General features: G+C 42.9%; 1 protein-coding gene across 2 annotated transcripts in view; it reads left to right on the plus strand.

The window, feature by feature from the left end:
• The first annotated feature begins 6,422 nt into the window (after positions 1–6,422).
• The window catches only part of WDR3 (WD repeat domain 3), a 40,401-nt gene continuing 33,125 nt past the window's right edge, over positions 6,423–13,698 (plus strand). Inside the window, exons 1-4 of one of the 2 annotated variants that reach the window (XM_068133856.2) lie at positions 6,423–6,533; positions 6,762–6,950; positions 8,497–8,760; positions 12,158–12,276. In XM_068133856.2, the coding sequence (XP_067989957.2) occupies positions 6,765–6,950; positions 8,497–8,760; positions 12,158–12,276 (569 nt within the window). In that variant the 5' untranslated portion in view covers positions 6,423–6,533; positions 6,762–6,764. The remainder of the gene's footprint in view (positions 6,534–6,761; positions 6,951–8,496; positions 8,761–12,157; positions 12,277–13,698) is intronic. The other variant, XM_068133857.2, reaches the window with a different exon arrangement.

The following is a 13,698-nucleotide window of genomic DNA, read 5'->3' on the forward strand; positions in this document are numbered from 1 at the left end:
GTTGGCGTAGAAATGTATCACATTATCTCCTCCTATCCATCTATTCTGTGGTTGTGGTTGGCGTAGAAATGTATCACATTATCTCCTCCTATCCATCTATTCTGTGGTTGTGGTTGGTGCAGAAATGTATCACATTATCTCCTCCTGTCCATCTATTCTGTGGTTGTGGTTGGCGTAGAAATGTATCACATTATCTCCTCCTATCCATCTATTCCGTGGTTGTGGTTGGCGTAGAAATGTATCACATTATCTCCTCCTGTCCATCTATTATGTGGTTGTGGTTGGCGTAGAAATGTATCATATTATCTCCTCCTGTCCATCTATTCTATGGTTGTGGTTGGTGTAGAAATGTATCATATTATCTCCTCCTATCCATCTATTCTGTGGTTGTGGTTGGCGTAGAAATGTATCACATTATCTCCTCCTATCCATCTATTCTGTGGTTGTGGTTGGTGCAGAAATGTATCATATTATCTCCTCCTATCCATATATTCTGTGGTTGTGGTTGGTGCAGAAATGTATCATATTATCTCCTCCTATCCATCTATTCTGTGGTTGTTGTTGGTGCAGAAATGTATCATATTATCTCCTCCTGTCCATCTAATATGTGGTTGTGGTTGGTGCAGAAATTATCTCCTCCTGTCCATCTTTTCTGTGGTTGTGGTTGGTGCAGAAATGTATCATATTATCTCCTCCTATCCATCTATTCTGTGGTTGTGGTTGGTGCAGAAATGTATCATATTATCTCCTCCTATCCATCTATTCTGTGGTTGTTGTTGGTGCAGAAATGTATCATATTATCTCCTCCTGTCCATCTATTCTGTGGTTGTGGTTGGTGCAGAAATGTATCATATTATCTCCTCCTATCCATCTATTCTGTGGTTGTGGTTGGTGCAGAAATGTATCATATTATCTCCTCCTATCCATCTATTCTGTGGTTGTGGTTGGTGCAGAAATGTATCATATTATCTCCTCCTATCCATCTATTCTGTGGTTGTGGTTGCTGCAGAAATGTATCATATTATCTCCTCCTATCCATCTATTCTGTGGTTGTGGTTGGTGCAGAAATGTATCATATTATCTCCTCCTGTCCATCTATTCTGTGGTTGTGGTTGGTGCAGAAATGTATCATATTATCTCCTCCTATCCATCTATTCTGTGGTTGTGGTTGGTGCAGAAATGTATCATATTATCTCCTCCTATCCATCTATTCTGTGGTTGTTGTTGGTGCAGAAATGTATCATATTATCTCCTCCTATCCATCTATTCTGTGGTTGTTGTTGGTGCAGAAATGTATCATATTATCTCCTCCTGTCCATCTATTCTGTGGTTGTGGTTGGTGCAGAAATGTATCATATTATCTCCTCCTATCCATCTATTCTGTGGTTGTGGTTGGTGCAGAAATGTATCATATTATCTCCTCCTATCCATCTATTCTGTGGTTGTTGTTGGTGCAGAAATGTATCATATTATCTCCTCCTGTCCATCTAATATGTGGTTGTGGTTGGTGCAGAAATTATCTCCTCCTGTCCATCTTTTCTGTGGTTGTGGTTGGTGCAGAAATGTATCATATTATCTCCTCCTATCCATCTATTCTGTGGTTGTGGTTGGTGCAGAAATGTATCATATTATCTCCTCCTATCCATCTATTCTGTGGTTGTTGTTGGTGCAGAAATGTATCATATTATCTCCTCCTGTCCATCTATTCTGTGGTTGTGGTTGGTGCAGAAATGTATCATATTATCTCCTCCTATCCATCTATTCTGTGGTTGTGGTTGGTGCAGAAATGTATCATATTATCTCCTCCTATCCATCTATTCTGTGGTTGTTGTTGGTGCAGAAATGTATCATATTATCTCCTCCTATCCATCTATTCTGTGGTTGTTGTTGGTGCAGAAATGTATCATATTATCTCCTCCTGTCCATCTATTCTGTGGTTGTGGTTGGTGCAGAAATGTATCATATTATCTCCTCCTATCCATCTATTCTGTGGTTGTTGTTGGTGCAGAAATGTATCATATTATCTCCTCCTGTCCATCTATTCTGTGGTTGTGGTTGGTGCAGAAATGTATCATATTATCTCCTCCTATCCATCTATTCTGTGGTTGTTGTTGGTGCAGAAATGTATCATATTATCTCCTCCTATCCATCTATTCTGTGGTTGTGGTTGGTGCAGAAATGTATCATATTATCTCCTCCTATCCATCTATTCTGTGGTTGTTGTTGGTGCAGAAATGTATCATATTATCTCCTCCTGTCCATCTAATATGTGGTTGTGGTTGGTGCAGAAATTATCTCCTCCTGTCCATCTTTTCTGTGGTTGTGGTTGGTGCAGAAATGTATCATATTATCTCCTCCTGTCCATCTAATATGTGGTTGTGGTTGTGGTTGGTGCAGAAATGTATCATATTATCTCCTCCTATCCATCTATTCTCGACGTCAAGAGTGAACCAGGCAAGCTGAAAAACTTGTTTCGCTGTGGAAAGCTCGTGTTGATGATCTACGTCATCGGACAGATAGCAATATGGTTGGAATCAACAGGACGTTCATCGAGGTATGCAAACCACCATGGGAAACAAGGATAAGCTGACATTTTGGCTTGTCGGAGCAAAAGATCCTCTCCTTCCCACGGCGGTTACACTTCTCCGATCAACGTTCTGCTCGTTCCTTGCACTGTTCAGGCTGACAATATGGCGTGTAGATCAAGTACCTTCCTTTGAGCTGTGTAGTCTGAATTTGATCACCATTTCCCCAAACCACCAACCACCAAAACACCGTCATCCTACAGGTGCTTCGTAGGCAATGGAATTGCATCAAAAGAGCATTACACCAAAGGGCATGGCTGATTAATTGTTTTGTTCTTTCATGACGCTTGTCAATGGGTGAGCGTGCATTTCACATGATAAAATGAAGAAAAATATGAAGAATTGGAATCTGCAAATCCACAGTTGATTTTCCACCAGTTTTCGTGAAAGATGAAGTCATGCCATCCATTTTTGTTGCCGGTTCCACCATTGAAAGATGCTGGGAAATGGTACGTCATCTTGCATTGGCGAATGAAAATCACCTTTACAAGATTGATTGGCTGGTCCTGTTAAATCGACCAATGAGGAACGTCGTTAGGCCGTGCAGGAACAGCAATGGCAACCTCGACAGCATCAGCTGCGGATATTCTTGATCCGAGAAAACAGTGCATTCAATTGCAGTTTCAATCTGTTTGCCTTTTTCCAGAAAGCTGGAAGAAATTCCGATGTTGTGCTGTGGGGTGGAAACTAATAGTAATAGATGATGGCGATGCCAAAATAATAGATGGTGATGATGGTCGCCGGTAATGGTGCTTCCGAATATGAAGATGAGCCTGATCCGCTATCCAAATCACTCTCGCAGGAACTTTCGTCAATCGGCCTAAATTGAATACTGTCGCGTTCCTGGTAATTCAAATCTTTCCAAGGAATGGATAGCCGAACAAGCTGTTACTCCGAGGTGTTCAATCAAAAATACAGTGGAGAATACGCGTGGGGGCAAGAGGGAGGGGGAAAATCGGAGCTTACCTTCACGATCTCACCAGCAGTCTTCAAACCTGCAATAAATAAACTCAAACGAAAACGGGTTTAAAATGTACAAAAAATAACAGGTTTAATGAAAGAAATGCCCGTACAAAGAAAACGTACGATAAAACTAAATTCCTAAACGGGACGTCCCCACAAACAGACCCAAAGACAGACGAAAGGGAAAGATAACTGAAAATAAATATGCGTCTGTGTGCACTTAACTCTGATCGTCTTCAAAATCTCGTCAGGATCGTCCAGGTCCCCCCACCCAAGCGCGCAGTCCGGACGCAGCTCTGGTGTTGGCGGGAAATGCGCTCGCTCCCGCGCTGCTCGGCCTCACCGCGCGTTAGTTCACTCCTGGCCTTGTCACGCTGCAGCGAGTACACAACGCTCGTTCGCGCTTGGAAAACCACAGCTCTTCCTCCTCACAACCACCAGCAAGATGTCCCAACATGGCCACTCGTGACGGCGTCCAAATCAGAAGGGGCAAGAGCGGCAAAAACGACCCTTCACTATTGGTGTCCAGAACGAGAAGGGAGCAAGAGAGAGAAAATGTCCGCCAGAGCGTTCTTTTATCACCCAGGCTCTGACATCATCCGTGCCTACTTCACCAATCAGCGTGTGCCACTTCTTTGTAGACCATCTCTGCTCCTATGAGCAAGTCCCATCTTACCCGGGCTTGTGCCAATCAACTTCCCCCGCCCAATCACGGCTCTTCTGGGCGTGGCTCTCAGCCTTGCCTGCTTCGATGGTGCTATCCAAGTTGGGGTCGTCAGCAGTAGGGCTTGATGCATGATTTCCGGTGGTTTTATTAATCAGTGGTGTTTAAATGGGCGATTTTGGCTAGTGTCTAGTGCGGTCATAAGGAACAAAGGTATAGATTACAGAGATTACAAACAGGGGATAAATTACCCATAATCCCTGAGCTATTTAACAAGCCCCACTCCTCGTGATAGGAACAAAGATACACCTTACACGACATCCGGGTGAAACAAGTACTTATTACCTGGTAGTTCTTCTTCTTCATCCCGGCATACGGATCATGCTAATTTATGCAAATCTACCTGGTTATAAGTGATCACTACCCCCTACAAACATAACAATACTTTGCAAATTGATTTTTAAAAATGAAGAAAAATAGGACCTCGGGTCCTGAAGCTCACCTGGATAACGAGCAACAGTCACTCAAACCCCCCCAACTCCCAACAGTCAAACCCCAACAGTCACTCAGACCTTAGATATCGATTTTTAGGCCCCGTTGGACTTGGTCCAAAACGCGAAAGGGAGTGGGAGGGGGTGGGCGAAAGGGAGTGGGAGGGGGTGGGCGAAAGGGAGTGGGAGGGTGAAAGGGAGTGGGCGAAAGGGAGTGGGAGGGGGTGGGTGAAAGGGAGTGGGAGGGGGTGGGTGAAAGGGAGTGGGAGGGGGTGGGTGAAAGGGAGTGGGAGGGGGTGGGTGAAAGGGAGTGGGCGAAAGGGAGTGGGAGGGGGTGGCCGAAAGGGGGTGGGAGAAAGGGAGTGGGAGAAAGGGAGTGGGAGAAAGGGAGTGGGAGGGGGTGGGAGAAAGGGAGTGGGAGGGGGTGGGAGAAAGGGAGTGGGAGGGGGTGGGAGAAAGGGAGTGGGAGGGGGTGGGAGAAAGGGAGTGGGAGGGGGTGGGAGAAAGGGAGTGGGAGAAAGGGAGTGGGAGAAAGGGAGTGGGAGGGGGTGGGAGAAAGGGAGTGGGAGGGGGTGGGAGAAAGGGAGTGGGAGGGGGTGGGAGAAAGGGAGTGGGAGGGGTGGGAGAAAGGGAGTGGGAGGGGGTGGGAGAAAGGGAGTGGGAGGGGGTGGGAGAAAGGGAGTGGGAGAAAGGGAGTGGGAGGGGGTGGGAGAAAGGGAGTGGGAGGGGGTGGGAGAAAGGGAGTGGGAGGGGGTGGGAGAAAGGGAGTGGGAGGGGGTGGGAGAAAGGGAGTGGGAGAAAGGGAGTGGGAGAAAGGGAGTGGGAGGGGGTGGGAGAAAGGGAGTGGGAGGGGGTGGGAGAAAGGGAGTGGGAGGGGGTGGGAGAAAGGGAGTGGGAGGGGGTGGGAGAAAGGGAGTGGGAGAAAGGGAGTGGGAGTGGGTGGGCGAAAGGGAGTGGGAGAAAGGGAGTGGGAGAAAGGGAGTGGGAGAAAGGGAGTGGGAGAACGGAAGTGGGAGGAGGTGGGAGAGGGAGGAGGTGAGAGAAAGGGAGTGGTGGTGGGAGTGGGCGAAAGGGAGGGGAGGTGGGAGCGAGAAGGGAAGAGGGAGGGGCTGAGGAAGTTGAAAGGGAAAAGATTAAAGATGTGTGAGCGGGTTAGGTGGTTGTCGGACGTGGAGGGGTACAGCACAAATGGGGCATATTTAGGAAGTGAGGTGGTGAAAAATTGCCATATTTGCATGCCTAATGAATATAAATACCATATACTCATATACTATAGGCCTAAGCCCCACCATCATCCACCACCATCGATTCTGTACAGGACAGGTCCATACTGTAGCGTACTGTACATCTGTACTGTAGTGTAAGAATTTAAGTAAGAAAGGAAAAAGATCGATGAGGGTGGGGAAAGGGGAGGGGGGAAGAGATGGGGAAAACCCCGGAAAACCAGAAACTTATTAAAACCCCGAAAACCTATTAAATGTTGAAGTTTGAGAGATATTAAGATTTAAAAAACCCATAGGCGGTGTATGGTCACACTTTCATTCGGGACAGATGGTCTCACATCCCTTTGCGGAACAACGGGTTTTTTCAAAAACAATTATTTTAAAGCCAATAATCCATGATATTTCAACTCCACGGCTGATACAAAAGTCGCTAAATTTTCGACACACAATTATCACAGCAAAAGCAGATTTGTTTGAATGTTCGGAATTCGGATGCACTCCGATCTCCGTGTACAGTGCGTTGCGGATGGGCATTGGGCACGTGTGGGGACTCGCTCCAGGGAAACACAATATCTTTGATGAAGTGAAAGGCTCTTAGAGACACGTAGTGAGTTATCTATGTACTGTTTACACCGATATCTCAAGGTGTCGCCTTATTTAAATGCAATGTTTGGAAATAATATAGTTGTGAGGTAAAATTAGGTTCGGTGCGCATTTTACATGTTTTATACAAAGATTTGCTGTTTATACAGTGTCAGTATGTACGATTTATCACAGTATTTGATTTATTTTTTTCACTTACTCGGCCCTTCCCGCCTCCCCGTTCCGTCCCAAGGAGATGGGACTGACCAAGCAATACTTGCGGTACGAAGCTGGCAACGTGTTTGCCATGGTGGGCACACCACCAGGTGGTCCCGGTGGCATTCTCTTGCTGCCACCTAGTACAGGTATCCCTGCCATGCGCCTCGCAGCGATGCCCGCTTGCCAGCTGGTTCTCGTCTGGAACTTGCGAACAGGACAGAAGGTTGGACATTTTCCCAGGGCGGTTTGAACGAATAGATTGCCCTCGACTAAACACTACCATTACCAAGCCGTTACCTCGCACGTGGGGGAAAGCGGTTGCTTCACTGTCTGTGTGGCTGTCGGGCAGATTTTTTTAAAATTCAATTTAAGTTATTATTTTGAACTCGAGAACACGAATTGGCTCCTTTGCACTTATAAAAAACCTGCAGTTTCGCAGTACTTTGCTCTGAATTTTGGAAATATTGCATGGCGTCTCGTTCCGTACGCTCGCACGCAATGCCGGGTAAAGCAATTCCTTCAGTCGCTGTCTCTGGCAGACAAACAAAATGTAAAATCATTCCAAACGGGAAACTTTCTCTTTTCAGCGACGTCATAAATGACACAAACAACAGGCACAAATAACTAATGTAACGTGTTAAATAAGGTGATGTAAAAGACGGTGAGTGCATCAATGGTGGTAAACTTCCAAAAATGTTTTTCCGACAGCCTTTAAAATCTCTATTTAAACTGAATTATATATCTTGAGAACTGTAGAACGTAAATTGCCTTGTTTGTACGTCTGTAAACATTCATTTTAGCAGTATGAACCTCTTAGGGCAGGGGGACATCAAGATTCAGACAAAATGGTGGCGCACAGTGATGATATTGGGCCTGAGCTAACTTCCTCCAAATATATCTTTGTCAACCATCTTTTTCTGAAAGATCATTCAAATATCAAGCCTGGTGTTGGCTTAGCGGTTAGGGTGCCAGCTTGGGATCCTAGGATCCTGGGTTCGATTCCTGGTCGATCGCTGAATTAATGCCAGGGGGGTTGACTCAGCCTGTCATCCTTCTGAGGTCGGCAAATTGAGTACCAGTTCACTGGTAATTCCCTGTGTGTCGCTGGAGGCGACTGACAGGGTTCACGGCAACAGGGTTGGTAGCAGGAAGGGCTTCCGGCCGTAAAACATCGCTTCGAAAAGGGGACCACCGTGCTCAAAAAAGGCCAACCCCCGCTCTGCAGGGAAAAATGGCCTCCAAAGGCGGTCCTTACTGCTTATAGAGAGGCATTGCATCAGCGGTAGCCATGCCCCCACCAAAAGATGCAACCACCAGAGCCACAGGCTGCACACAAACCACCACAATACCAAGAGACCCTTCCCACGTCCTTTTCTCAAGATAGCATGGAATATGGTGTTCTATGAACCCTCCAATTTTTATTATTCTGGTTATTCTTTGGAACTGTTGTTAAAAGCATCGCAATAGGCCAGGTTTAACAATGGTCACCGTCACAATATTGATGAAAGCTCATTGTAGGAATGGATTTTATTTTAAGAGGATGTCGAATCGCCTGTGAACATTCTTTGCTCAGTTTGTGAACTTTATTCTAAATACCATAAATTATTTTTCTCAAAATACGATTCACTAAGCACTTTTTAAAAAATCCTGTCCATGTTGTTACTGTGGCTATATAACGTTCACCAATTTGCCTTTTTTGCTTTGAATAAGAAAGCTGATTGCTTCTACCATGCTCTATCGCACACGAATGACACATATTGCATTCCCAGGTGTGGGAACTTACCGGTGGAGAACGTGCGGCTACTTGCCTGTGCTCGGCCCAGTGCTATAATCCTCATCTGCCTCTGGCCGTTGGCTACAGTGATGGGTCTATTCGGGTGTTCAACATTTCTGGATCTGGTAGTTTGGGGACTGCACGGCAGGAATCCAAGTCGCCTGAGCTCGAACCCCAGCTCACATTCCAAGGACACAAGGTTGGGGTCACTGCCCTCTCTTTTGACCTCACCGGAGGGAGGCTTGCATCAGGAGGAAAGGTAAAGAAAGGTCTTTGTAGGACAGTGGTAATTATACTGAGGATACGCCCCTCCTCCCCACACAATTGTGGGGGGGGGGGGGGGGGGGGAGGGGGGAGAGAGGGAAGGAGGGGGAGGGGAGGAGATGGGGCGTGAGAAGATTTCAGGGGAGGGGACACGAGGGGTATGTGGAAAATGGTGGCATGAAGGGCTTGCGATGCAAGAAGTGCACACACACAAACTATGTGTATACATTAAAAAAATTAAATACTATATATATTAAATAAACACATATATGAAGGGAGTGTGTCTGTGTCTGTGTGTCTGCTCGATGTGTGGGAATCTACTCGTTTATCCACGTATCGAATGAGTCTTAGCTTGTTCTACAGCGTTTAAGGTGAGCGTAGGTTCTTTTACGTGAAGGGCTTGGGACAATTATTTTGGAGAGTACTTGCTTGTGATACATCTTCATGGTTGTAGCGTTGTTACACAACAGCTGGCGATATGTAGATTAATAATTAGAACTGTAAATGTAATACAGGTATGTCTGTTTTGTCACCTCCACCCACCGAAGGTGGAAGGTTATGTTTTCACCACTGGCTCTGTGTTTGCCTGATCATTCTAGTTACCCTCGCCTGAGGAGAGGGCATTGCATTTGAGTGCGTTTGTTACTTGGCAAATTATTATTATTATTTTTTTGCAAGTACAGTATGTTGATCACTCCGGTCTGTGTGTTTGTCTGTCCGCTCACTTATACTTGGCTTATACTTATTATACTTATAAATCTTCAATTTTCATCCGATCCACTTGAAATTTGAATGGGATTTACATATCGACAAACTGAATTCAACCACCAACTATTCTTGAGATCACCATAGGCCAAAAGGTCAACACAGGCCAAAGGTTAACAACAATTTCAAATTTCTAAAATCCTCAATTTTCATCCGATTGACTTGAAATTTGAATAGGATTTACATATCAGCCAAATGAATTCAACCACAAACTATTTTTGAAGTCGACATAGGCCAAAAGGTTGACATAGGCCAAATTTCTGAAATTGACAGTTTTCATCCAATTAACTTAATTTGAACACTATTTGCATATCGGGTCACTGAATTCAACCACTAATTATTTGTGAGGTGAAAAGGATGCTGTATGAGTGCCATTCTACTTTGTTCTCTTGCCAAGTGTCGCCCTATGAGTGATTTTTCATTTGTTTGTTTGTCCGGGCGATATCTCAGCCACCCTTTAAACTAGGAAGCTGAAATTTGGGCACAATCGTGAGCACCTGCTTTGGCAAAAACATATTATTTTTTATTTTTTGATCAATCAATTAATTAATAATTACTTAATTATTATCGATTTATTAAGTCCTTATTTATTTTCTTTCTTACCTGGGCAATATCTCAGGTACGTTTTGAGCTAGGAAGCTGATATTTGGACACAACAATGACCAAGTGATTTTGCTGTAAAGGGTATTTTTGATTTATTGATTAATCAATTAATTATTTTATTGTTTGATTAATTGCTTAATTAATTTTCAAAAATTAGCAGATTTGGATGAAATGGTGGTGGTTTCGGTGTGCTATCAGCCAGTTGATTAAGAAATTAATTATATTATGATTATTATTTATTTATTTTAATTATTAATCACTTATTTATTTATTTTCTCATCTGGGCAATATCTCAGGTATGTTTTGAGCTAGGAAGCTGATATTTGGACACGACAGTGACCAAGTGATTTTGCTGTAAAGGGTATTTTTGATTTATTGATTAATCAATTAATTATTTTATTGTTTGATTAATTGCTTAGGCTTGAGGCTAACCCCCGCTCTAGCAGGGAAAATGGCCTTTAAAATGCATGTTGTGTTGTTGTTGTGTTGATTAATTACTTAATTAATTTTCAAAAATTAGCAGATTTGGATGAAATGGTGGTGGTTTCGGTGTGCTATCAGCCAGTTGATTAAGAAATTAATTATTTTATGATTATTATTTATTTACTTTAATTATTAATAACTTATTTATTTATTTTCTCATCTGGGCAATATCTCAGGTATGTTTTGAGCTAGGAAGCTGATATTTGGACACGACAGTGACCAAGTGATTTTGCTGTAAAGGCTATTTTTGATTTATTGATTAATCAATTAATTATTTTATTGTTTGATTAATTGCTTAATTAATTTTCAAAAATTAGCAGATTTGGATGAAATGGTGGTGGTTTCGGTGTGCTATCAGCCAATTGATTAAGAAATTAATTATTTTATGATTATTATTTATTTATTTTAATTATTAATCACTTATTTATTTATTTTCTCATCTGGGCAATATCTCAGGTATGTTTTGAGCTAGGAAGCTGATATTTGGACACGACAGTGACCAACTGATTTGACTATAACGGTATTTTTGATTTATTGATTAATCAATTAATAGTTTTTTTTTTTTTTTTTTTTTTTTTAAATTAAAATTTATATTAATTTTCTGAAAGTTACAGATTCTGATGAAACATTGGTGGTTTAGGTATGTTATGAGCCAATTGATTAAGAAATTAATTATTCTATGATTATTATTTATTTATTTTAATTATGCAATTGATCAATCAATTATTGTACACCTCTTCCTCCCAATACTGTCTGTGTTGCATGGCAGCAATGCCGCGCACTGGAGGATATTTATTTATTTATTTTGCATGGGGCGGTGTACTTTGAATATATCTGCACTTGTTTTTTTTGAAGTTTTGTTTATTTTTATTGTTCCAATTATCCAAAGATTGGTATTTCTGTCAGTGAAGTGATGGGTCTTATATTCGAGTGTAATTAAAAAGAGCCAGTATGTATAATCAATTTCATCAATGAATACCTGCTTGTGCTACCTTTATGAATGTCGTCTGTGTTGTTTTGCACAACAGCTGGATGCATATGGATTATTAAATAAAAAAAATTGCAAGTGGAAGATGTCTTTGTTTTGTTCTTATATTGATATCGCATTTAATGAACTGTAATAATATTCAGTACACTTAGACATCAGGGGGGTGGGGTGTTGGGTCGGAGATCGGCTCATTAGGGGAAGGTGGGGCGGTGGGTGGGGGAAGGAGGGGATGGGGGGCAATGGGGAGGTGAGGGGCAAAAAAGCTTAAGAATCACTGTTGTAGGACTTTGTGTTGAAAGGCGTCGACTACGAGCAATACTAACACTTAAAACTATAGACCCATGAGGACTGCATTATTGATTTTTTGCCTGACCGAGATGCTTTGAAACTGTCATCTTGTGTATGATGGATGCTCCGATGAAAAAATAAACCCCAAAACTTTTGACTGACCCTGAGTCGCCCTTATCGAGATTTATGGTTCATAAACTATATACATATATGTATGTGTATATGTATAATATGTATATTTAAATTGGTGTTCCACCTCCCACAGGATTGCCAAGTTGTGCTCTGGGATTTGGCGAGTGAGCGTGGCCTTTTCCGCTTAAGTGGACATCTAGATGCTGTCACGTCCCTGCTTTTCTTGCCAAAAATTGACGTCCTGCTGTCCGGGTTAGCGTCACTTTTCATTGTGTTTTCTGAGCATTTCTGATTATTGTTTGATTATCCAGAGTTAGCGAATGTTGTGCTTAAGTGGTCCTGCATTCGCCTAATACTTCCCAAATCTTGTCTGGCAATGATCACTAATACGATTTGGCATGTTCTTTTACCTGGATTAAATGGATTTTTCAATATTTACCCCCACACTTTTTTTGAAAAAAATAGGGGCATTGCCTCTGGGCTCGCTTGGTAGATCCATGGCGTGGATGACCCACAAAATATGTAAATTAGCCAATGGGCTGAACAAACTTGAGAGCACCATACAGAGATGATTCCCACCAAGTTGCATCTAAATCGGGTGAATACTTTTTGAGAAGTCAAAAATAGCGATCCTGGAACGGTAATGACCTTTGATCTTCAAAATGACCTACTTAATATGCAATTTTTGTAGGATTTGCAAGGCATCAGGAGGTCTTGGTCCTCAGTAGTTTTTCAAAGTTTGGTGAAAATTGGACTTTGTTTGGCATCACGGGTCGTTGTCAAGTTTAATTGATTTGTGTGTGTAGTTTCAAACAAAGCAAATACCTATTTTGGGGGGTCAATCCTGGATCCACTTTTCCCCCATAGTCTCCCTCAGACCCTGATTTTTTTTTTTTTCGTGCCGGAGCAAACTTTCGCACATCACAGGTGATGAAGGTTGTGGTCAAGTTTCATCAAAATTGTGTTTCGGGGAAGATCCGAGTGTTTATATATTGACTCACTGACTGACAGACTCCGCACAATGTTATTTATTCTATGCTTGGCTGTTTCATTTCCTGGGGGTGTGGCTGTGCTGTTGATGCAATACCCCCTTACCAGCTAGCTGATACTCATTTTGCCGACCTTGGAAGGATGACAGGCGGAGTCTACCTGTCTGGTGTTAATTCAACGGCACAGATGCTGGGACCTTAAGTTAGCCACCTTAACCATTAAGCCAACACCAGCCTTTTGCACGATGCTAATACCTCACCTGGACGATTTTTTTTCCCAGGTGAGCTAAAAACGGGGGGTTTGGAGGGGGGGCATTAATCGACGGAGCAGATATTGTAATCCGCTCCGTCGTACAATATGCTAAATAATGCTTCGGGCATGTTGTAATCTACTCGGTCTGTCTGTCTGTCCATCCATGGTTCGGCAGAAATTCACCAAACTTGGTAGTTATGATCACCACATGACAATAAGGTGCAAGAGCAGTGTCATATTTGTCCCGCCCCTCCTGTGGAGGGGTCAAAAGATCAAATGCCAACAAATGAAATTATGGGCACATTTTAAACATTTTTTTATTAATGGAAATTTGTATATGCAATTAACATTGGGGGACGCATGAAATATGTAATGATTATTTTGTGATATGACTTCCGGTTCATCTCCCAGGGGTGGGGACGTGGGGCTACA

The sequence above is a fragment of the Myxine glutinosa genome, chromosome 13, assembly GCF_964187855.1.
Source record: "Myxine glutinosa chromosome 13, kmMyxGlut1.1, whole genome shotgun sequence".
Classification (NCBI taxonomy): Eukaryota; Metazoa; Chordata; class Myxini; order Myxiniformes; family Myxinidae; genus Myxine; species Myxine glutinosa.